This window comes from Bubalus kerabau, chromosome 7 (assembly GCF_029407905.1).
Source record: "Bubalus kerabau isolate K-KA32 ecotype Philippines breed swamp buffalo chromosome 7, PCC_UOA_SB_1v2, whole genome shotgun sequence".
In the NCBI taxonomy this organism is placed as follows: Eukaryota; Metazoa; Chordata; class Mammalia; order Artiodactyla; family Bovidae; genus Bubalus; species Bubalus kerabau.
In genome coordinates, this window is record NC_073630.1 from 108,900,398 (window position 1) to 108,925,372 (window position 24,975).

General features: G+C 50.6%; 2 protein-coding genes across 4 annotated transcripts in view; one reads left to right on the forward strand and one right to left on the reverse strand.

The window, feature by feature from the left end:
• STX18 (syntaxin 18) overlaps window positions 1-21,292 on the forward strand; it is a 122,346-nt gene extending 101,054 nt beyond the window's left edge. For both annotated transcript variants that reach the window (XM_055589088.1, XM_055589087.1), the window contains exons 6-11: window positions 357-472; window positions 9,408-9,496; window positions 15,918-15,976; window positions 17,684-17,753; window positions 20,319-20,399; window positions 21,064-21,292. In XM_055589088.1, coding sequence (XP_055445063.1) covers window positions 357-472; window positions 9,408-9,496; window positions 15,918-15,976; window positions 17,684-17,753; window positions 20,319-20,399; window positions 21,064-21,159 — 511 coding nt within the window. In that variant the 3' untranslated portion in view covers window positions 21,160-21,292. The remainder of the gene's footprint in view (window positions 1-356; window positions 473-9,407; window positions 9,497-15,917; window positions 15,977-17,683; window positions 17,754-20,318; window positions 20,400-21,063) is intronic.
• Window positions 21,293-22,205: 913 nt separating this feature from the next.
• Window positions 22,206-24,975, reverse strand: part of NSG1 (neuronal vesicle trafficking associated 1) — a 32,485-nt gene continuing 29,715 nt past the window's right edge. The window contains exons 5-6 of one of the 2 annotated variants that reach the window (XM_055589090.1): window positions 23,548-23,784; window positions 22,206-22,340 (exon numbers count right to left, since the gene is read on the reverse strand). In XM_055589090.1, coding sequence (XP_055445065.1) covers window positions 23,584-23,784 — 201 coding nt within the window. In that variant the 3' untranslated portion in view covers window positions 22,206-22,340; window positions 23,548-23,583. Of the gene's footprint in view, window positions 22,341-22,418; window positions 23,785-24,975 lie in introns of those variants that run through there. The other variant, XM_055589089.1, reaches the window with a different exon arrangement.

The window sequence follows — 24,975 nt, forward strand, 5'->3', positions numbered from 1 at the left end:
GCATTGGTGCACGACCAGCTCTTGGGTTTGTTGAACTTGGAGCAGTGGGCTGGCCCTTGCTGGCATGTCTGGAGTGTGGGGTCAGGAGGTAGGGTGGGTTCCTGCGTCCTTTCCTTTGAGGCCTGCTGACAGCACTCTTCAGCTGCAGGCTGTGGCGAGGGTGTGCCGACTGCCCTGTAATAAGCGCCGCCCCCCTTGAACTGTGTCAGGATGGTCACTGGGCCCAAGGCCGTGGTTCTGCTCTCCAGCTGAGGGCGCAAGGCAAGGGTGCAGGGCTCATCTGTGACTCCTCTCTGTTTTCAGGCAGAATCCTGCTGTGTAAGTAAATGATATAACTGCTGATTTTTCATCCTTAGGTCTAAGCTGGAACCAGAACCAAACACAAAGACAAGAGAATCCATGTCTTCTGAGAAAGTTTCACAGAATCCATCAAAAGACTCTGAAGAAAAACCTGCCCCTGAAGAATATCCAGGTATGAATTAAAATCAAAATCGTGCCTTGCGTCTCTTCCTTATGACGTGTGGTGCTTGCGTTTGCACAAAGGGAAGGAAACATGGAAGTGGCAGCCTTTTTTTGGTTACAGCTGAATCTTAATGACCACTTCAAGGGTGGGGCGGGAGGGTCCCCCAGACACCTGGGGGCCGGCAGGGTCTAAAGAAAGGGCCTTAGTCTCCACACACCAGTGGGGTGGGGACTGGAGCCTTAGAACCTGGAGGAAACATCCGAGATCTCTGCTTGTCAGTCTCAGGAGCGGTAGGACGCTGCCTACCCTGTGCCCGTGTCAGCGCTGACCTTCTGTGGGCCTGAGCATCCTGCCTCGGGTAGGGTGTGTGACGTCAGCAGGCTCCATCAGCCAGCTGCGCCAGTGTAATGCACGTCTGGGTTTATATGCTTCCTGTCTTCATGTTCGCTGGCCGGCCTGTAACTTAGAGCATCTCCTGACACACGGAGGATGCTGGATAAAAACAGTGTCTCTGTACAGCCTGTAACACAGGCGAGTGTACAGAGCGCCGTTGGGGACATCTTAAGTCCCTGTGTCTGGCCGGGGCGGCTGCGTGTGTAGGGGATGCATGCTTAGTGTGCCCCATACCTCAGAGCTGGGCAATGGGATGAGCGCTTGCTGTGTGTGGATCCCAGGATGCTGGGGCCCGCGAGTCTCCTCACCTCCCCTCCTCGCCTCCCCTCCTCACGTCCTCTCCTCGCTTCCCCTCCTCGCCTCCCCTCCTCGCCTCCTCTCCTGTACTCTCACAGTGGCACTCGGTTACTGTACACCTCCGGGGTGCTACCTAGGTGCTGTCCTGAATCTTCATTGACGTCACCACCATCCTTACAGCAGCCCTCTCAGATGGATTTCATGAACTTGTTTTTTCTTAAGATGAGCCTTCTGAAAGACTCTGAGAAGACCGTTGCACAGAGGACTACTTTTGGGCAGGGTCCCTCCGGGTGCTCTGTTGAAACAGACTGTTCAGGGGCTCAGGAAGCAAAATAGGGAAAGTTAAGAGGCTGCTAAAGTCTCCCAGAAACAAGATGATGGCGGATCACACCAAGCATGGGTAGCCAGGGCATGGGGGAGAATGGGGAGAGTTCTGGATATATTTTGAAAGTTGAGCACAGAATCTGCTTCCTGGATGTGGGACATGAGGAGGAGACGGGTCAAGGAAGGCTGCAGTGGTTGTTTGCAGCGGGAAGAAGGTGGCTGCCCTTCACTGAGATGCGGGAGGCTGAGGAGGGACAGGCTAGGGGCTGCCTGGCACAGAGGTTGAACAGGGAGTTGGGTCTGTGCATCTGGAGGCCAGGGGACAAGTCTATAGATCACATGAGACAGGCTGGGATTCCCCAAGGAATGAGGGTTGGTAGAAGGAGGATGAAGGGCTGTGCCTCCTGCCACTTGCAGTCCTCCCTGCTGTTTCTCCCTGGCACTTGTCTCTACCCTTCTGTATGTTTTTCTCATTTATGCTCTTTATGCTCTGTCTTCCGAGCTAAACCTAAGTCCCACGAGGACAGAAATTTCTGTATGTGCTTTGTTCTCTGCTGTAACACTGGTACCCAGAACAATACCTGGCACATAGGAGGTGCTCATTAAATCTTTGTTGAAAAGAATGAACGAACGAATGAGTAAATGAAAGAATGAATGAAGCCTCTGTCTGGAACACTGACTGCTTTTAGTTGCTGTGGAACTATTTCCTGAAGCAAAAGGAACTTAATGTCTCTGGGTGGTAGAAAACAAATGGTCAGAGTGAAAGAGCGTCATCCCTCACAGTTTATGTTTTTATCCTAAAGTCAGTATTTGGATACTTTATAATCATGCAGTTATCTCCTGACTAAGCCATCCCCACAAAATATTCAGAGAGCGTGCTCCCATTTAGCTTCTCGCCAGCACATATAGGAGCCGAGTGGTGTGAAGAGTGTCTCTCTGGAGGCCGTCAGCGTCCCAGCTGCAGCAGTTAGTGGCACTGCCAAACACCAGTTCCCCCATTTTCTAAATGCAGACCCCGGAGTCTCGGGACTCTCCCACCTCCACCCCCTACCACCACTTGGTAAGGCCCCAGGCATCCCGGCCCCTGCTGCCACTGGCCTCACTGTCCCCACAGCTCCACCCAGCCACCCTTTCATCCATGGTCGTTAGCTGATGCTTATTTCACAGTCATCTCTTTCCTGGTTACATAGAGTCCCAAAGGGTCATAAAATCTGAGTTGGTGCTCATTAAAAATGTGCACACTTTATGTACAAGTTGCTGCATGTATAACAAGCTTTCTCTGCTTCATTTTGTCTGTTTTTCCTGAAAGAAAGCTTTACCATTGCTGCACCCCACCTTTATCTATTTCCTGTGCGTGGAGATGTGCCATCGTCCTTCTGAGGTGAGGGAAGGCGAAGCATTTGGTTGCAGCATGATGTCATGGAAGGACTGTGAACCTTGGTTTCAGTCTGGCCGCTGTCCTGCACTTGGACAAGTTACTTGAACTCTGAGCCACCACTGTTTTACAGTATCACATAGCCGCGGTTTGTTGTGAGCACTTCAGGAGCCTAGGATAAAGGAGTAAGCAGTGTCTGGCACATTGGTTTGTGGAGCCAACTATGAAGCAGTCCATTGCTTGACACTGAGGTTTGGCAGGATTCTTTATCAGTTGAACATTGGAAGTCGATTAATAGGCTGACCAAGATAGCAGAGGCAATTATGAAGGAAGTTTTTTCTATTCATAAACAGCCTGGTATTGTATACAGAAAATTTTAAGAGCTCCACCAATAAAGACAAGTAGTAAATGAGTTTCAGCAAGGTTCTGGGATACAAAACCATTAAACAAAAATTTCATTTCTATATACTTAATGAACAATCCAGAAATGAAATGTAAAAAGCAGGAATTCCTTTATGATAATATCAAAAAGGATAAACTAAACAGAAGTGTAAGGCTTATACTTTGAAAGCTACAAATCATTGTTGAAAGAAATTTAACATGATCCAAATGCACCTAACAGAAGCAGAAGATATTAAGAACAGGTGGCAAGAATACACAGAAGAACTGTACAAAAAAGATCTTCATGACCCAGATAACCACGATGGTGTGATTGCCAGCCTAGAGCCATACATCCTGGAATGCAAAGTCAAGTGGGCCTTAGGAAGCATCACTATAAACAAAGCTATTGGAGGTGATGAAATTCCAGTTGAGCTATTTCAAATCCTAAAAGATGATGCTGTGAAAGTGCTGCACTCAATATGCCAGCAAATTTGGAAACCTCAGCAGTGGCCACAGGACTGGAAAAGGTCAGTTTTCATTCCATTCCCAAAGAAGATCAGTCGCTCAGTCGTGTCTGACTCTTTGCGACCCCATGAATCGCAGCACGCCATGCCTCCCTGTCCATCACCAACTCCTGGAGTTCACCCAGACTCACGTCCATCGAGTCAGTGATGCCATCCAGCCATCTCGTCCTCTGTCGTCCCCTTCTCCTCCTGCCCCCAATCTCTCCCAGCATCAGAGTCTTTTCCAATGAGTCAGCTCTTCACATGAGGTGGCCAAAGTACTGGAGTTTCAGCTTTAGCATCATTCCTTCCAAAGAACTCCCAGGGCTGATCTCTTTCAGAATGGACTGGTTGGATCTCCTTGCAGTCCAAAGGACTCTCAAGAGTCTTCTCCAACACCACAGTTCAAAAGCATCAATTCTTCGACGCTCAGCCTTCTTCACAGTCCAACTCTCACATCCATACATGACCACAGGAAAAACCATAGCCTTGACTAGACGAACCTTTGTTGGCAAAGTAATGTCTCTGCTTTTGAATATGCTGTCTAGGTTGGTCATAACTTTCCTTCCAAGGAGTAAGCGTCTTTTAATTTCATGGCTGCAGTCACCATCTGCAGTGATTTTGGAGCCCCCAAAAATAAAGTCTGACACTGTTTCCACTGTTTGCCCATCTATTTCCCATGAAGTGGTGGGACCGGATGCCCCATGCCCAAGGTAAGAGAAACCCAAGTAAGACGGTAGGTGTTGTTGCAAGAGGGAATCAGAGGGCAAACACCCTGAAACCATACTCACAGACAACTAGTCAATCTAATCACACTAGGACCACAGCCTTATCTAACTCAATGAAACTAAGCCATGCCCATGGGACAACCCAAGATGGGCGGGTCATGGTGGAGAGATTTGACAGAATGTGGTCCACTGGAGAAGGAAATGGGAAACCACTTCAGTATTCTTGCCTTGAGAACCCCATGAACAGTATGAAAAGGCAAAATGATAGGATACTGAAAGAGAAACTCCCCAGGTCAGTAGGTGCCCAATATGCTACTGGAGATCAGTGGAGAAATAATTTCCCAAAGAAAGGCAATGCCAAAGAATGCTCAAACTGCCACACAATTGCAGTCATCTCACACGCTAGCAAAGTAATGCTCAAAATTCTCCAAGCCAGGCTTCATCAGTACATGAACTGTGAACTTCCAGATGTTCAAGCTGGATTTAGAAAAGGCAGAGGAACCAGAGATCAAATGGCCAGTATCCGTTGGATCATCAAGAAAAGAAAGAGAGTTCCAGCGCAACATCTACTTCATCTTTATTGACTATGCCAAATCCTTTGACTGTGTGGATCACAACAAACTGTGGAAAATTCTTCAAGAGATGGACATACCAGACCACCTGACCTGCCTCCTGAGAAATCTGTATGCAGGTCAAGAAGCAACAGTTAGAACTGGACATGGAACAACAGACTGGTTCCAAATTGGGAAAGGAGTACATCAAGGCTGTATATTGTCACCCTGCTTATTTAACTTATATGCAGAGTACATCATGTGAAATGCTGGACTGGGTGAAGCACAAGCTGGAATCAAGATTGCCGGAAGAAATATTAATAACTTCAGATATGCAGGTGACACCACCCTTATAGTAGAAAGCGAAGAAGAACTATAAAGAGCCTCTTGATGAAAGAGAGTGAAAAAGTTGGCTTAAAACTCAACATTCAGAAAACTAAGATCGCAGCATCGAATCCCATCACTTCATGGCAAATAGATGGGGAAACAGTGGAAACAGTGAGAGACTTTATTTTCTTGGGCTCCAGAATCACTGCAGGTGGTGACTGCAGCCATAAAATTAAAAGACTTCTCCTTGGAAGAAAAGCTATGACCAACCTAGAGAGCATATTAAAAAGCAGAGACATTATTTTGCTAACAAAGGTCTGTCTAGTCAAAGCTATGGGTTTTCCAGGAATCATGTATGGATGTGAGAGTTGGACTATAAGAAAGCTGAGTGCTAAAGGATTGATGCTTTTGAACTGTGTGGTGTTGGAAAAGACTCTTGAGAGTCCCTTGGACCGCAAGGAGATCCAACCAGTCAACCCTAAAGGAAATCAGTCCTGAGTATTCATTGGAAGGGACTGGAGCTGAAGCTGAAACTCCAATACTTTGGCCACCTGATGCGAAGAACTGACTCATTTGAAAAGACCCTGATGCTGGGAAAGATTGAAGGTGGGAGGAGAAGGGGACGACAGAGGATCAGATGGTTAGATAGCATCACTGACTCAGTGGAAATGAGTTTGAGTAAACTCTGAGAGTGGGTGATAGACAGGGAAACCTGGCGTCCATGGGGTCGCAAAGAGTCCGGACAAGAATGAGCGACTGAACTAAACCGAAACAAATAGAAGGGGGCTTCCCTGGTGGCTCAGACGGTAACGAATCTGCCTTCAACGCAGGAGACACGGGTTCAATCCCTGGGTTGGGAAGATCCCCTGGAGAAGGAAATGGCAACCTACTCCAGTGTTCTTGCTTGGAGTGTCCCATGGACAGAGAAGCCTGGAGGATTGCAGTCCATGGGGTCACAAAGAGTCGAATATGATTGAGCGACTCACATGCAAATAGAAAAGCATCTCAAGTTAATCAGAAGAATTAATGTTGTTAAGATGGTAGTACACCCCAAAATGATCCACAATTTCAGTGCATTCCTTATCAGAATCCCAGCTGATTTCTTTGTGAAAATTGACAAGTTGGTTCTAAAATCATGAGGAAGAGCAAGGAACTCAAGAAAACCAAACTGTCGTGAAAAGGAACAAAGTAGGAGGACTCACACTTCCCAATTTCAAAACAGCAGGGCAGCAGTAATCAGGACAGGGATGCCTGCACAGGGATGGGCATGGATGAATGGGACAGAACTGAGAATCCAGAAGTAACAGCATGTGGCTCTGGCCAGTTGATTTCCTTCAAGTGGGCAAGAACAGTCTCTTTAACAATTGGTGCTGGGAAAATTGGATATCTACATGCAGAAGAACAAAGATTGACACTTGAGTCACACCATTTATTAACGCTAACTCAGAATAAGACCAAAGGCCTTTACAGAGCTAAAACCCTAAAACTTGTTAAAACAACAACAACAACAACAAAAACCAGGGCTAAATCTTCCTGATCTCAGATTTGGCAAAGAATTAACAAGGAAAGAAAGTGAAAAAAGCCCATGGAATGGGAGAAAATATTTGAAAATCACACCCCTAATAAGGGATCTGTATCTAGAATGTGAAAGGACTTTTACAAGTCAGTAAGAAAATGATAACCCAATTTTTAAATGGGCAAAGTGGACTTCAGGAGGTGGTGGTGGTCCTGAGAAATGAGTCTGGACCTGAAAAGGGGGGAAGCTTAGAATGTTCCAGGCAGAGGGAACAGCATGAGTAAATACTCAGAGGCCATAAAGCACAGGGGAGATGTGGAATGCAGTCAGTGGAGGAAAGCACTTCTGGGTCAGTAAAACTCACAGAAAGGGGAGGAGGAGTGGGTCTTGAGGTCAGGGGGGCCAGAATGCAGAGGGCCTTGAGTGCTGGACCACTGAATCGGGACTTGAGTCTCTTGGCATTGGGGCAGGCGGGAGGTCTGGGCAAAGCACCGGTGTTCGGGGCGCCATGCTTCAAGTTGATTCTTAACTGCTGCAGGTCAGGATGGCTCCAGGTAGCTGCAAAGGAGAGCGTGAGTTCTGTTAACAGACTTCCCATTCTAGCTCAGAGTGGTTTATACTTGATTCTGATGTGAGTGATGTTTCTGTTTCTAATTTGGTGTTCTTATCCTTAAACACATAGAAATGAAAGCTCAAGATGGATACCATAATGAGGTCAAGTACAAGGTAGAGGCTAGAGAAGGGAATGGCAGTCCACTCCAGTGTTCTTGCCTGGAGAATTCCATGGACAGAGAAGCCTGGGCTCTGGCGGGGGTGGTATGTACATGTGTCGTTTATAAATACAATGATAGTTCTGGCAAAAAAAAAGAAACAACAGCCATTTTCTAAAAACTTGCACAAAGTCATGGACATATTTTCAATAGGTTTCCCATATTTTTCTACATTTGCTTCTTTTTGTCCCCCTTCTCTACAAGGATGGTGTTTAAAAAAATTAATGCACATTTAATTTTCTTTTTTTGTGATGACATATCCAGAATAATAACTGTACTTTTTACACAGGTGTGCCTAATCTGCTTTCTGTAAACTGGCACCATCATTATGTACTTTTCCCTTATCAGTCTCCAGACAAAAACTCTGGACTTCTGCCTCCCTCATGGGACTGAGAGCAGCCATGGGAATTTTACTGAGATTGGGGAGGAAAAGAAGCAGTATTTGCCTTTTAAGTACTTGGCAACCCGCTGATAAGCCCAGAAGCACTGCTGAGACAGCAGACAGAGTCACCTGTAGGAAGAAGACCCATTACAGCCTCCACCCAGGGGCGAAGCTCCAGCATCCACCCACCCCCGAGGAGCTGCACAGGCCTCGCCCTCAGGGCCCCAGGTGGCACAGCCCCTTCTGGGAGCTGTGCTGTTGGTCTGCTGTCTCAGAGGTCTGGTCCATGTTTGTGATCATGATGAAAACATTCTCTAGGTTAATGTTCCTACACCACCCGTCAGCAGTCTGTTCCCAGGTTGCTGTCCTGGAATACATCAGACTGCACCAAAGCGTGTCCTGGCACACGTACTAGCATAAGTACAAGGTTTATCAGTGGAGTTAGTTACACAGAGAATTCCTTACAGTGGGATATTATGCAGCAATTTGACAGAACGAAGTAGGAACTTCCCTGGTGGTTCAGTGACTAAGTGTCCATGTTCCTGGTGCAGGGTGTTCAGGTTCCATCCTTGGTCAGGGAACTAGACCCCCCAAGTGTCAGAACCAAGACTTTGCATGCTGCAACTAAAGATCCCGCAGGCTGCAGCTAAATAAATAAAAGTAAAGAATAAGGGAGATCTATGTGGAGTGACAGGAAAATCACCAGGATGCACTGTGAAGTTATAAAAAGCAAGTTTTAGAACAACATGTTACCATTGATATACCTGTGAAAAGCAAATTATTAATACCACACTCGCAAAACTATAAATTATTTCTGGGCTGGCGTGGGGGCAGGGGAGGCAGGGAATTACTTATCTGTTTGTATGTGAACATGCCAGAGAGAGCCTGCGAGGCCGCATCACAGCACCAATGAGTGGTTGCTTCTGGGAGGGAAGGGCATGAGGGATGGTGTGTTATTTCCTGTATTTTAATGAAATACAGGAAACATTTTAATGAAATTGCCCTTACATTTGACAGTCTTTAAAAAGCAGAGGGAAGGATGTAAGTATGTGAGTATGTGTTTTGAAGTAAAGTCCACTTGAAAACTGGTCCTGAAAAACATCCATTTGGTTTGTGACCATTGCTGAGGTCACGGCAGTACTGAAACTGTATGGAGGGTCCCTTTTTGACACACGTACACACACACACACACACACACACACACACACACAGCACAGGTCCAAACATTGTAAAGGATCACACCACAGTACTTGAATATTAACCGAGAGATAATCGAATATGGATGGACAAAGCCCTACAATTTTGCTTCGTCTCGGGTTTTTTTAATATGCTTGCCTCCTAAACCAACCTGTTCTAAAGTGACTATTTTGCTTTCTATTTATTTATTTTTTAAACAGAAAAGGTTCCAGTCGAAGCACAACCTGAATTGGGAAGCTGGGGAGATGGCAAAGGTGAAGATGAATTATCCCCAGAAGAAATACAAATGGTAAGCTAGTCTCTTCCTAATCATGTGTTTTTAACTAGTTTTAGTAAGAATATTTCATTGAATAGAAGGTCATCCTAAATGCTCTTACCCTTATTTTTATGTTGAGTTTTAAAAATTATAGTTTAGATACAATTTTCCACTTGATTTCCTAATTCTTAGTATACTTTTCATGTGCTTTAAATTTGCAATAGCATAATTAAGGAATAAATTGCCTTAGAATAACATTGCTAATATTAGATGTCTTTTTGGCAGCAGTAAAATAGTCTTCTAAATGAATCTTTTATAGTCATTGCTGCGGTGCTTTTTAATTGTTTGAATTGCTGGTATATGACAATGTGCAGAAGGCGTAAGTAATGACTGCAAATGACAGTGCCGCTTTAACTGCCTGTGTCACCTTTAGTTACCCATCCCCTAGTTGCCAATTGCAGCTTATCACCTCTGGTTGAATTTCAGAAGAAAAGTGATAGACCTGGTCAGAGCCCGTCTGGTCCGTTTACAGCAGGGCCCGGGGCAGGGGAGGGGGAGCTGGGCATGCCCTCGTGTGTGTGTGTGTGTGTGTGTGTGCATGCGCGCACGTATGAATGCAGAGGAAGGGCTGTGATGTGTGTGCTGCACTCACGGCAGGATCGGAGGGCCACGTTGGGTGGTAGCTGCTGCTCACTGGAGCCTCATACATGCTTTGTACTCGGGGCTGTTTCACAAACATTCATTCTCTCGGATGAGCAGTTTCCCCTTTAAATCATCTCAGAAGCATGACACTGATTCCAGTGATGATACCATTAGCCTCGATTTTCCTGGGACTCGGGGGCACTCCCTCGGATGCTGTGGAACAAGACGCAGAGCTCCCTGTGTCCTTGATAGACAAAAATAATTCTGAGCCCAGGAAGTAACTCAGATACCTTAAAGCGGTATAGGATACCCTGCTTCTGTCATGGTCCAGATACACCTCCAATTTGGGATACGTGCTCAGCGCTCCCCAGTCCAGCAAGCATGCCACCCAGAGGCCTGCACACGACTCCAAGCAGCAGTCCTTGCTAGCCAGTCCAGTTGGGAGAGGTTGAGGGTGATGGCCAGGGCGGGCAGTGAGGGCAGAGATGAGAAACAGGAAGTGGGCAGGACTTGGTGATCGGGGAGGGCAGCTGGGCGTGAGAGAGAGAGGGAGGAGAAAGAGCCGGGAGCTTTCTAACCTGGGGACACAGGATGCCGGCAGTCGGGGTGATGCCCTCCATCAGGGGCAGGTGTGGGTCCGGGGAGGTGTCTGGTGGGCGCTGGGATCCCGGGCCTGGGGCTCCGGCTGGAGACGTGACCGTGGGAGACCCCTGACAGCAGGTGTTTGAAAGCACATCCAGGGTGGAGAGAGACACGCCACCTGGGACACAGGGCCGGAGCAGGTCAAGGCGGAGAAGCCAGCAGACTAAAGGGCAGTTTGATCATGCTCCCCTATAGCTAGATGATGGCCAAATTTTCTGAAACCTCATAGTTCTTCTTCAGTTTATACAAAATAAGTTTATAACTGAAAGTGATGTCGTGTGTTCCCCCAGATCATGTAACATGACCACCCTATCTTTGCTAGAGATAAAAATATGTACAGCACTGTCCCTTCATTAAGAAAGAATACATTTGTGTTTAGGCAGAACTTAGCTTCTATTTAAGGATTTTTTAAAAATACGCTGCCCCACTTCATAAAGGAAGTAGCTAGAGGAATGGCAGGCAGTTGTTTGCCAGTTGTTGCCTTCCCCTACCCCCACCGGGCAGTGGTGAGCAGCAGCAGCATGTTAACGTCCACAGACGTGGGCTCAGAAGTTGTTGGCTGCACGGGGGCTGGACCAGAGGAGGGCTGGCAGCAAGGATATCTGTGATCAGCAGATGCTCGGCCCCAGTGAGAGATGATGCAGCAACGTGAGCTGTGAGACAGAGCAAGTTTTGAATCCTCTGTGTCACTTACTGCCTCTGTAATTTGGGGGCAAGAAGCTGAGCCTCACTGAACCTGAGCTTGGGAGGTTGACAGGGTTGTCAGGAATGAGGTCATGTATATATGAGTGCCCAGTGGAGTGCAGGGCACATAGCAGCTGCTCAGCGGCTGTTTCCTCACCAAGAGTGAGAGATTATTGCTGGGCCCACGGGTCCTGCGTTCCCTGCATGTTCAGAGGGTGATGTAATCGATGCATATGAGAAACACACGTTCACATCGTGAGGCTTGTCTTTCCATAATGATGGCTGGAGCACCATGCGTGCCTTTCCTTGTGCTGTCTTGACGGAAGCATCGTCCAAAAACGTGCCAGCGACCATTCCCAATAATGCTAGCTACCTCAGCGTCACGAGATTGGTGACCCTAGCGATTAGAGCCAGCAGGGCATCCCTCCCTACTTTTTATTGCGTTATTGCAAGAGGATGGGGCAAAAGGCTGTTCCATTCAGCACTGTTATGACAGGCTGTTTGATGTTCACTTCACTCCTTTCTTAATGGGGGCTCATAGCCAAGTACCATACCTTACAGTCCGACTGACCCAAATCTTATTTAAAAGGCTCAACCCTGAAAATGAAGAAAAAGAAATGCCACACTATTGGTTTTAAATTGGAAAGCGTTAATAGCAAATTGTGGTTATAATTCATAGTCACTGTTTTGGAATTTTTCCTCAGGGTAAAATAATGAATTAAGCTCTATAATAGCAATTTAATCCATTATTTCACCCACATGAGCTGTTGATACTTGTTCCAGAATGGCTGCGGAGCATTATGTAATTCTTTGCACATTTCCATTCATCACTCGTGATACAGGTATATTAATACCCCTGGGTTAATATAAGCAGATGTTTTGTGGTCAGGCTGAGTGGAACCAAATTGTTTTCTGATGTTACACAGAGAAAAACACCTCCTTTCTGAGCCCACCTTCATTTTACTTGCCTCCAGTGAAACCACTGCACTTGGTAATGTATTTCTTTGGGGTAAGTTTTAAAGACATGAAAGTGACTTCTGTTCTTCAGTTTGCCTGAAAAGTGTTCCTTGCCCCTGTGCCGTGAGGCAGGCCCCTGGAAGCACCAGGTGGGTGGCTGGCAGGGCCTGTGGTCTGTGGCCACGCTTGGCTTACACATTGGGAACATGAACATTGTTGATAGAATTTGAGCGCCACACGGGTGAAAGCTGGGGTCTAGACCTTGGGAAGGTTCACTGGGGCACAGGTGGAGGTCAGAGTGAGGGGCACGGAGCCACAGGTGTGAAGGTGTTTGGCACAGATAAAACATACCTGGAAGAGCCCCGAGCAGGTCTGGAGAGTGGGTTCCAAGCTGAGGGGCAGGCTGCCCTCTGGGCCAAGCCCCCCATGGGTCCACCGTGTTGCTCTAGTGAACTCTTCTTAGGTCTTTGCAGCACAGATATTTCTCCTCATTTGACACTCAGAGGCCTTGGGAGGAGTGATTTTCTTTTTCTGGATTAGAAAAGGATTTCTATAACAATGTATGCACAATGTGGATCTGCAGCCTTTAAACCAGATTATAAACCCTTTTGGGAGGTCCTGTTTGAAAGTCTGACCAACTTCTAAATGGAATAAAGCAGTTAAATCATATCACCTGCTATGTCCAGCAGCGTCTGAGCACTTGAGCATCTATTAGTTTAGACGCCCCATGTGGTAGGGACTTGTAACCGCGATACCTCCCACTGTTGTTGGCAGTTGCTGGGGGTCTGCACTGAGGGAAAGCACCGTATTCTGGGGTGAGACCTAAGCGGTATAGAGTGGAACAGCCCAGAAAGGCCGGCTGGCTGCTGTCATTTCTCCCCAGGACGGGCCTGCCCACCCTCCCCGTCATCTAGGCCTCTCAGCCCCCTTTTCAGGGGGACAGAGATGGAGGAAGACGCCGGCAGGTGTGTCTTCCCAGGGCCTGGAGGTCCCCCTGTCCTTGGTGCTGATTGTGGGGCTGCGGCTGCACAGTGCCTGTGTGGTGCCAGGGAGCCCCGCTGAGAGTGCTGTGTGTGGACTCCTCACGCCCGAAAGACTGAAGGGACCCGGAGCCGTGTGGTCCTCTTGAACTTGAAACCGGGGTGCTGTGCTGCGTGCTTAGTCACTCAGTCGTATCCAACTCTGTGCGACCCCATGAATTGTAGATCGTAGCCCGCCAGGCTCCTCTGTCCATGGGGATTCTCCAGGGAAAAAGACTGGACTGGGTTGCCATGCCCTCCTCCAAGGAATCTTCCCAACCCAGGGATTGAACCCACGTCTTCCACATTGCAGGCGGATTCTTTACTGACTGAGCCACCAGGGAATCCCAGGGAAGGGCCTCCAAAGCATTTAATGACTCATTTTGCATATCCAGAATCTGAGTCCTGGAGAGATGACATAACAAGAATTAATATTCATAGAGGTAAAGTTGTTACCAACTCTATTAGTACTCTAGTTTCCCCTAGTTTAGAGATGAAGACAGAGGCACTGAGAGGGTGTTACCCGCCCAAGGGCAAACAGCTTAGAAGATGGAGGAGGCTTCCCTCCCTACCCTCAGGATCAGGCAGGAAAGGATAGGAATCACCCACCATGTCTGTTCACACAGAGAAACTGACAGCCACACAGAAGGCCAGTGGCCGACCCAGGTTCAGCCAGGGAGTCCCCCTGAGGACACAGGACATGGGTCATTGGAGCCCCTGCCGTATCCCCCACCTCCCCTGGTGTTGGTGGCTCCCTGCCTCACTCGGCAGATGAACGAGGAGGTGTACAGGTTTGCTGCCCAGACAACCTCGGAAACCACCCTGCCTGTGCAGGGGACTGCGGGCAGCAGCCTGGCCTCTGCCTCATCGACCAGCCATTGCGATAGAAGGCTCCTGGGCACTGGGCTGTGGGAAACAGGTTCTGTTGTGTTGTTTTTTTGTTAATGCAGTTTCATTGTAACTCCCGCCCCGTGCATGGAGCCTGCTCTCCTTAAGGCTGGCCATAGACACACCTCTCCCCTCATCCCACCTTACTGCTTGATCCCTTCAGGCCTTTGTTTCTCTCACTTCCTCCAGGGATGGGGAATTTCTCAGGTAACTTCAAGAACCCATCTGGCAGGAAGTCAGAGCCAGAATGTGATCCACTCCTGACACAGCTAACTGGGAGCCCTGCAGAAGGAACAGTAACACAAAGGCCTGAATGGAAGCCACATGCCCTTCAGCTGGGGAGGGAAAAAAGCAAGCTTTATTCCCAAGGAACATTCCAGTAATAAACCACCTCAAACCACTAATTTTGTTTAGGAATAGTTCAAAAGCATGAAAGGACTGTAGATTTAAAAGGTTGGGGCCATATTTTGTCATTAGAAGAATTCAAAGAAAATGCCCCCTGCCAAAAGGAAAAATCCAAAACGTGAGTAAAGTACCTGAGAGAATTAGTCAAATTAGCACCCACATGCTGAAGTAATAATATTTTTTTCTTAAATACTGGACTGCTGACAATTAACAGGGCTGATTCTTTCAAACTCAGGAGTGAAGTTATATTCCCTTAAATCACCTTTTTAATGCACAGTTAGGAGGGCCATCTCAGTACCATCTCAGCAGCCGGCAAGGCAGCCTGCTGTGGTTGGGGTGGCCCTTCGGGGGGGCTTCTCCAGCACTCCCCCAACCCCCTGCCGCCCCCCCTCTCTGTCTTCTGACCCGGTGGGTCTGGGGTGGAGTGGAGGCCTCTGTGTGGAGCGGCCCCATGCTCATGGTGCAGGGATGGAATGGACCAGATCACCTAGACCAAAAGGGAGGGAGGGCAGACCTTAGACAGCAGGGAAGGCATGAAGCCAGCAAGGGTGCCGAGGAAACCTGGCAGAGCAGCATGGAAAGGCACCAGCCAGGATAGCAAGGCTGCTCCCCGGCAGGGGCAGAGGCAGAGCACAGCGCACCCAGGTGAACCAAACCCCCGCCCCTCATCTTCCTCATCCCTGCTGCTGTACTAAGGCAGGGTGGCCTGGTCCTCAGCTGGATTTCTAGCCTCTGCAGGCCAAGAGCTCCCTTCTCTTCCCTGTGCGGTGCCTGGCACAGAGGTGCCTCAGAGGACATTTGCATGTGTGACTGCAGCTGGAACAGGTGTGTGGGTCCAGGCAGCTCACAGTCACACAGAAGGTCGGAGACACACACAACGTGGTGCACGCATCATGGGGATGACCCACACTGCTCCACGCTCGCCATCAGTCATAAAAGTCAGCTTGTACGCTTGCGGTTCAAACAAGTGAGATGAGAAGTCTAGCCTCAGGCAGCCCCACTGCACTGCAGGGTTTCATTTTCTTCCTGCAGCCTGGCTATCCTCACGTGAATGCTCAAGGTCTTCCAGTAACGCTGACTCACTCCATGCTGGAAAGAGGGGCTCCGGCGTAATTCTCGGAGGACAGATCAAAGAGTTCTGCACAGACTCACTGTGCTAGACACTTGCCTTTGGGTGGGTTGCTTTCAGACTTGAGTTAATGTGTGTTTCCTTACAGTTTGAACAAGAAAATCAGCGCCTGATTGGTGAAATGAACAGCCTGTTTGATGAAGTGAGGTATGTTTGTGGGGTTCCCGGGTGAGCAAATGGCCTAGTTTACAACTTTCCCAGAAAGTAGAAACTTTACTCATTTAGTTTGGTGCTCAGGCATCCACATGTGGCCCTTGGGCCAAATGTAGCTACCCCTGCCTCCAGCCCCCCGTAAGGAAGCTACCCGAATTCACTGCCCCTCAACTTGTGGGCCTGCGAGGTACCCTCTGTGGGCCGCTACCAGGTTCCCAGGTGCTGCAGCCCCATCTGAAAGGTCATGATGGCACATGTCATGACAGCTGCCAGGAGGAGATTGTCTTTACCTAGCTACCCTAAGATGAAAGGGGTTAATTAAGTGTAAATAGGGATGGCTGGCCGGAGAAGGCAATGGCACCCCATTCCAGTACTCTTGCCTGGAAAATCCCATGGACGGAGGAGCCTGGTAGGCTGCAGTCCATGGGGTCGCTAGGAGTCAGACACGACTGAGCGACTTCACTTTCACTTTTCACTTTTGTGCACTGGAGAAGGAAATGGCAACCCACTCCAGTATTCTTGCCTGGAGAATCCCAGGGATAGGGGAGCCTGGTGGGCTGCCGTCTGTGGGGTCGCACAGAGTCGGACACGACTGAAGCGACTTAGCAGCAGCAGGGACGGCTGGCAGAGGGAAGCCCTGCAGAGGGCTCCTCTGGGGTCTGGCTGCTCCCTGACCAGGCTATCAGCCACACAGAAGGCCCATGGCCGTGGCCCACATGAGTAGGGTCACTGCCCAGCCCTCCAGTGAAAGCGCTCAGGCCTGCTGCCCTGGGAATGCCGGGAGTGTTCTGAAAGGACGTGCTGAAACTCTTGTTGCATCGTGGCCACTTCCCAAAAGAAGACGCGTCCTGACATGTCAGCCTTGCAGCCCTGGAGACTGAGTGCAGGGTTTCCCCTGACCACTGCCCTGGGTTCTTCTGTGGCCTCTGCCCTCACAGGCGGGCCTCCCAGTCCTTCTTCAAGATGGGGCTCTTCCCGCCCTGGCCCCTCCTCACTCTCCTCTCTTCTGCTTCCCTCACCTGGTCTGGAGGAGTCATCTCCCCACCGAACATCGCTTCCTCCTGGGCTGGGAGCTCAGCCTCTAGACGCACACCCACTAGACCACCCCAGGGTCACCTGTGCCGTCCAGGCAACCAGGAGAGGCCCACATGCTCCGGTGCTGAACCCAGATGGGATATTTTCAGCCGGAATCAAAGGAGGCTTCCTTTCCACAGAGAGTTGGTTTGAATGGCAAATGTACCCTTTCCTCTAACCTGCTGAGTGGTAACAGGGTTTTGGGTGACAGCATATTCTGGCGTTTTCTTCTGAATCCCCACCACGTGTGACCGTGTTGCTAGGACAGGGCTCGGCATTAAAGGAGACTCTGCCTTTTGTAACTACTGGGTACAGCCATGTGCTCCTGGCCCCGCACTGACTCAGGAGTCAGGGGTCCCGGGGGTCAGCTTATGAAGTGGTAGCAGTGGGCTTCCAAAGCATCCAGTACACCCAGAAAGCTGAAGGGCATTAAAGGGGGACCAGTAAGGAGCACGAGCCTCTGCCCTCCTGAGCCTGTGTCCTGAGCAGGCCACTGTGAGTCACCACGGTGCTCCCCTCTCCCGTGCCTTCACTTAGAAGAGACGACTTCTTTAGAAATGCGTGACATTGCTGTTAAGATCACCAGGTACTAACAGTTAATGTGTATCTGTTTTTTTTTTAATGAAGGCAAATCGAAGGGAAAGTGGTTGAAATCACCAGACTCCAAGAGATCTTCACAGAGAAGGTTTTACAGCAGGTAAGAAAAAATAATTGTTTTCAGCTTTATCTTACAGGGGCATCTACTCAGAACTTGGGACATTTCTTCTGAGGTCATCAGGCCTCTGCAACTGTTTCCTTGTGGCTCAGCTGGTAAAGAATAGGCCTTCAGTGCGGGAGACCTGGGTTCAATTCCTGGCTTGGGAAGATTTGCTGGAGAAGGGGTAGGCTACCCACTCTGGTATTCTTGGGCTTCCCTGCTGGCTCAGGTGGTAAAGAATCCACCTGTAATAGGAGACCACGGTTTGATTCCTGGGTCAGGAAGATCCCCTGGAGAAGGGATAGGCTACCCACTCCAGTATTCTTGGGCTTCTCTGATGGCTCAGCTGGCAAAGAATCTGCCTTCAATGCAGGAGACCTGGGTTGGATCCCTGGGTTGGGAAGATCCCCTGGAGAAGCGAATAGCTACCACTCCAGTATTCTGGCCTAGAGAATTCCATGGACTGTGGGACAACTTTCCACGTGCCCCAGCCCCATGCGGCAGAGCCCATGGGCAAGGGAGGCAGCTAGGTTGCGGTTCTGGGTGCCCTCGGGAAAGCTGGGGAGCCTCTCTGAGCCACAGTATTTTTCCGTCTATAAAACGGAGCAGGCTTTGTATGGTTGTCGTAAGGCACAGACATAACCCACGGAAAGTGCCCAGCACAGTGCCTGATGGGTAGCAGCTTTACAATCAGCAGTGCTGCAGGCTTAGGCTCGGCCCGCCCAGATGCCAGGTCCCTGCCACCTCAGGTGTCCCGTCCTCACAGGAAGTGTGACTGTTCTCGTAAGTGGATTTTCACTTCATTTCTACCTGCCTGCTGTTGGAAGTTCTAGCCACTAACCAACAAAATTTTTAGAAAACACCTGATAAAATTTCCCTTTTGTATTCAGCATCCACAGACTGGAAGGTTTGAAGGACAAAATCATTTTTCTCCACTTTGTTAAACTGGGCCACTTGACTTAAGAGACTCCACTCACAAAATGTCCCCTAAACCACACAGCCGGAGTCAGATCATTGCAGACTGGGCACACGAGGCTGTTCAGGTTTGCAGGAGTTGCTTTTTTCATGAGCACATTGCAGGAACTGTTCTAGTCCATATATGTTAAGCCTCCATTTAGAAGCCTAATGGGCATCAGTTCAGCCACCTAACACAGAAAACAGCTCAATCAGATGTCTCCCTCTCCAAGCCCCAGCAGAGCCAGCCAGCCAGCTCCAACCTGGTTCTCCATTGCTCGCTGTATGACCTGCGGTACTCCCCAGCCCCCTCCCCCTCTGCAGACTGGGGCCCAGGTCACGCGTGTCCCTCTTGGGTGGAGAATAGGAAGTGCCTGGCCCGCCCTGGGCTCTCGATCCGGAACTGAACTGGGAACCGTTGTTATTTGTGGGTGTGGCTGCGGCCGACCTGGGTGATGCCCTGTTGTCATGGCACAGCCAGAGCTTCACCAGCGGGCGGGGCCTGCGTGCAGCGAGAAGCACTCAGGTCTTGAGTGGCCGAGTGCACTAGCAGCGCTTCTTCCATTGTGTCTGCTCCTCAGCCCAGCCACCGAGGGGCACTGACTGCCATTCACAGTTGCTTCTGGTTAGGGGGCTGCTTCTCGGACAGGAAGCAGCTGTCCTGGAGTTCTGGACAGGCAGCCCGCGGGGTGGGAGCAAGGCCCAGCCTGCGTCACACCCAGGGCTCCGGGGCTTGACCTGGGAGGGGCTTGCAGAGCACAGACTGAGCCGCACCTGGCTTCCCGGGATTTCTAAGACCTGAAAAGAGCTCAGTGTGTCTGGATTTCTCATCTGTGCTGCAAGGTGGCTCTCACAACACACTCATGGGAGCACCTGCCCCCACTGGGAGCGTCTCCAGGACGCAGTTAGAGAACAAGGCGGTCCCTGGCCCTCGGGTCTTCCACTGTGTGGCTCTCACTGCTGGGAAGCGGGTGGCTGAAGGTTGCTTTCCTCTCTGCGGTACCGGTTCCATGTCAGTCTGGTTTCCCTAAAACCCGAGCTTGTTTACATTCCCACCCACCCCCTAGAGGAAGGGGGAAGGACAGCCAGCCCTGCCCCTTAGAGGGCAGTGTTGGGGTGCAGGGTGGGTTATTAGCCAGACACTTCTGTGTAAGCCCAGGAGCCCACATGTAAGCTTTCCAAGTATTCTGACTAAAATTTTGCAAACCAAAGCACCATTTTGAAGCTACTGTGTGTGTTTTAAAGCCACGTGCACCTTGAAAGCCCTGGTGTGTGGCAGCCGCTCTGTGATCGAGCTCGTACGTTTGTCCCTTCCTGTCTGGTGAGTGGACGGGGAGGTGGCAAGCCGGGGTGGAGGGAGCACAGGCCCCCGTCCAGTCCCAGTCCTGCCACTTGGGTGCTGTGTGTCTCCGGGAAAGTTACTAAGCTTCTCTGAGCCGGAAGTTTCCCTTTGGTAAAATGGGAGTGTTGCCTACCTCCTGGGTGCTGTGAGAACATGTGGGTTCACGTGTGTAAAGCCCCTGCCCTTTGCATGCGGCAGCTGCTGTTTCTACTGTGACAGGCACTTGGGGAAGGAGGACAGTTATATTTATCTGCTGTTGTCCTCCACAGGAAGCTGAGATTGACAGTATTCACCAGTTAGTAGTTGGAGCAACTGAGAATATCAAGGAGGGCAATGAAGACATCAGAGAGGTGGGTACTCTAGGCCCCGAGTCTGACTTGAAGGCACTGAGTCCAGGGTGGTGGTTGCCTTGTCAAGGCCGCACACACAGGGCAGGTCGCAGGACCATGCACTGGATGGACCAGTTCCATAGTTCCATCCTGCCCAGCCCAGGGCCCATTCATTGCCCTGCAGAGGAGCATTCTGGGGTGCAGGGGCCACTCCCTAAGTCCAGGCTGGGTGCCACGGGGGTTGGACCAGAGCCCTGGTCATTGACGGGACCACCAGAGTCGACTCTGTCGAGTGGACTTTATTTTCTGGGTGCAGTCCTCAGGTTTGGGTTGATGTGGGACCACTCTTGGGCCACCACCTCCATCGCACTGCCAGGAAACGCAGGCCAGGGTAGCAGACACGCATGCTGAGCCTGCCTGTGTGGGTCTAACCCTGGGCGGACGTGAGCCATTTCCCCTGGGGGACTCGTGCAGAGGCACCACATGGTGGCTAACCAGCGAGGGCAAGACACCCCGTCTGTCTTCTAATAGATCTTAAACCCACCTTTCGGTTTTGCTTAAAAACTAAGCCATCCGTGCAAGGTAGGGACAGGCTGGAGCTGCCCCCACAGTCCCAGCCCTGCAGGGGGGGCGCTGGCGGACACGCACGGGCCTTTCGGACCAACCCCCTCCCCTCCTCCCCCAGGCCATCAAGAACAACGCCGGCTTCCGGGTGTGGGTGCTCTTCTTCCTGGTGATGTGCTCCTTCTCCCTGCTCTTCCTCGATTGGTACGACAGCTAGGCGGCCCAGGGGACGGCGCCCAGCACCAGAGCCACTGATGGGAGCGGGCTGAGACGTGTGCTCACAGAAGGGACACCAGACCTGTGGCTTAAGCATTCAGTAATGAAAAAGAAAACCACACAACTGAAACTGGTCTGCGCTGCAATCCTGAGGCCAGAGGGAAGGAGCGGGTGGGTGGTTATTCCTGTACCTGATGGGGTTGCTGGGGGGTGGGGGCTGAGGGGGCCTGGTGGGCTTCCTGCTCCACGAACGTCTCCGATTCAGAGGAGGCAGCGGCCGTTCCCCACCCCAGCAGTAAGAACGCTGGTCAGTAGCTCCTCAGGGCAGATGACCTGCGCTCCCTGTGGTTTCCTGTGTGCCTGAGCAACTGATGCACAGACTCCTGAGCAGAGGAAAAGCCAGCTCGCCTTCATTCACCCTGTGAAACTAGTATAGAACCGCGGCCACTTACTGTCTTATTGGTGGGTCCAAGGTTAGGATGTCACTGCGGGCCACCTGCCTCCTGTCGGGGAAGAAATGTGGGCAGAGGCCTGGCTCCTCCCAGCACTTTCCTGCAGCAGAGGGGGGCGGGTAGGGGAGGCCTGACTTCCTGCCCCTGGGGCCCCCCAGAAGCTGCGTCCAGAGAAGGGCCAGGGCCTCTCCTCCCACCCAGGCCCCAGGAGTCAGAAACGCGCATTGGTACAGATTCGTGAGGCATCTGCAACCACATCTGTGCAGAAAGTCCCTGGTACTCGTGGGCCCCAGGGTATGCTCAAGGGCTCCTCCACAAGACAGTCCAGGGCCTCCACAGGGATCCTTGTGTTCTTTATTCGCACAGAGTGAGAATGTCGAAAGTTACATGTGAACGAGTTTACAGTCTATAAAATACACGTCTACTAGAAAACACAAACAGGGTTGCCTTGGCACTGCGTTGACATGGGCTGGGATTGGCTGATGGATCCTCTACACAGGAGGACTTCTGGCACAGTTATTGCTCTTTTGCGTCCCCACAGCCTCACAACATCCACAACTCTACGTGCCCACCCACTCCTCCAAGGTCACAGTCATTGTTTCCAGACACCCTTAATAATAAAATATACTGTATGTTTTGAAAGCACATTTCAGGGAACAGTAATGGAGATGGCCATGACCACCATGCTTGTTCACAACACAGCTTGCACTATTTGTCATTTATTTTTGATCTAAAAAAAAAAAAAAAAACTGAAACTTCTGACATGTCCACCAGAAACAACACATTCAAATAACACGGAAGAAAATGTCTGTGAATGTCTTTTTTTCTATTTAATCGTCTTACACACTTGGTTTATCTAACTGGTAATTCTGTAAACATATACTTTTAATGTCAAGATTCAGGCTGAAACGTAATTGTCTTACAAAGATTGTGAATGGAAATGTCATAATTGGACTTGCAGCCCCCCCTCCCAGCCTTTCCAGCCTGTTTCTTACATCAAAGGAGTTACATCTGTCCCACAAAATAAAAATCAACATAGCCTTGACTTATACCAGCAATTACACTGTTCACTTTTCCCACCCAACTAAGTGTTCCAAAACTAACCTGCTAACATGGGCATGTCGGTGCAAACTTGTTCATAATAGACGTGGACAAAAGGGCTGGTTGGGTTTCATTCCTACTCCGCCCATCACAGAACAGACAAGACTACCTACTGGGAGACGGGGATCTGCAGCCTGTGGCCCGGGGTCCCCTCCTCCCAGAGCCCCCACCTCACGTGCTCTGACCCAGTTCACAGGTACTGAGGGGCCACACTGACTCCTCTGTCTGGCCAGCGCCCTCTGTACAGAGAGGCCGCACCTCCTCGCTGCAGCGCCTGCGCACTCGGCAGTGAGCGCGGGGGAGGAGGGCATGGCCGCCCCCGCCTCCGGGCCTCTCTGCTTCCTTCCCACCGTCCTCCACCACTCACTCTGGGGCATGGGCTTCTTGGCCTATCGGAGTACCCTTCTGGGAGGTGGGAAGAAACATGAAGTACAGCTTGCCCTTAGCACAGCAGAGATCACTCTAGATACGGCTGTGGAGTAAGGTTTGCAAAACAGCAAGGTGGTTTAAAAGGAAAAAAAAAAATTCCACAAAATGCATTATTATTTATCTGAAGTTCAAACCCCTTGCATATCCAGTGTAAATTTTTTTTTTGACAGCATCCAATAAATCCCAGGAAAGTCACTAAATTAAGATTCCCTAACATGGAAAGTGGTGGCAGAGCTCCCTAAGCAGTGCTGATATGCACTTGACTTTACGCCCGTGAATGGTCCGCAGCAAGTTGTATTTGCAAAGCAGCAATTAGCAAACAGAAGCGGTTGCACCATACATGAGTAACCTCTATAAATTATCAGTAATTATATTTGATGAAATGTCCCTCAAAGTCCCCTTGTTACCTTCAAGCGACACCATTAAGGAACTTGCCCATCTCGCTAAGCGGATTTTTCGGCGGCCTCCGTCTCCTGCTCCGAGAGCTTCTCTTCCGACAGAACGGACATCCATGGCGACACGGAGCGGGTGATGCTCTGCTTGGCCAGGTTGTAGTGGTTAATGACGGTGTAAAATTTCTCCCGGGCATTGGAGTCTTGCTCGGCATAGTAGCTCTCCAAGCCTTCTGGGATGCACTGGGTGTTCTGCAAGACAAGCGGCCCCTGAGACACACACACTGACGCAGGAGGCGGGCCCGTGAGTCTCCGGGTAACACCCGTGGTCACCAAGTACCTCCGTGGGTTTGGGAGAGACTCAATGCTGAGCTGACCGCCTGGCGTTGATGGCATCGTAACAGGAGGGGCGTCTGTAAAGCCACAGTGAAGGGACTTAGCGGTCCTTCCTGTTGCTCTAGAGATCTTACACTCGCGATATAAGTCGAACCAGGGCCTTCTGCATTGCCGCTGGAGTCTACCACCTGAGTTATCAGGGAAGGCCATTTTAAATCTACTAGAATACAGTGGAACTTCTGACATGTCCACCAGACGCAACAGTGAAGAAAGGCTTCTGTGAGCCAGCTGGGGGCACGGGGGTGAGGGGAGGCACACTTGAGGGCACGTGAGCTGGGCCTGGGGGCAGGAGGACCCGGGACACAGGCTAGAGAGAGGCCCGTGGCCACAGCAGAGGGCGAGGAGTCTCAGGACACAAACGCCTGGAGAAGAAGGCAAGGGTCAGGGGGTCGGGAGGGACTGGTGTGACCCTGAGAACCAGAGAGCAGCAGGAAGCCACGAGGACCCCACCAGGGCACTTGAGAGGGAGGCCCTCCCGGGGAAGCTGTCCACTAGGGAAGAGGCGCTTCCCTACCGACCACGGAACCCCGGGGGCAGACTGGGCGTGGAGACATGAATCCCTGGCTCTCGTCAGCTCACCTAGAGTCTAGCCCGCCCCCCCACCCCCACCGCCAAAAGCTGCCTTTCTTCGTCCATCCAGAAGCCGGGCTAAGCCACCACCCGCTGTCACCACCACCCCCACTCCCCCACCCCCACCCCCCACCCCCCCACACACACACAAGCCCTCGAGGAAGGGTGGCGGGCTGCCAACGGTCTGCACCAACCCCCTCTCCCAGAGCTCAGCAGGTACAGAGCGCCCAGCTCAGGATATTTCCCAGCCCTCCCAGCACCAATTTCTGGCCAATGGGGTGTGAGGGGTGTGTCCGTCCACAATGGGATGAGTCCGTCCAGGGGACTTTCTGCCCAAAGGGATGTGAGGGGTGTGTCCCTCCGTGGGACTAACTTCTGGCCAGTGGGATGTGAGGGGTGTGGCAGAGGCAGGTTGGAAGGGGAGCCAACAGAGAAGCTGCCTGCCCTCCACTGCTCCTGCGGCCCCTTCTCAGCGGC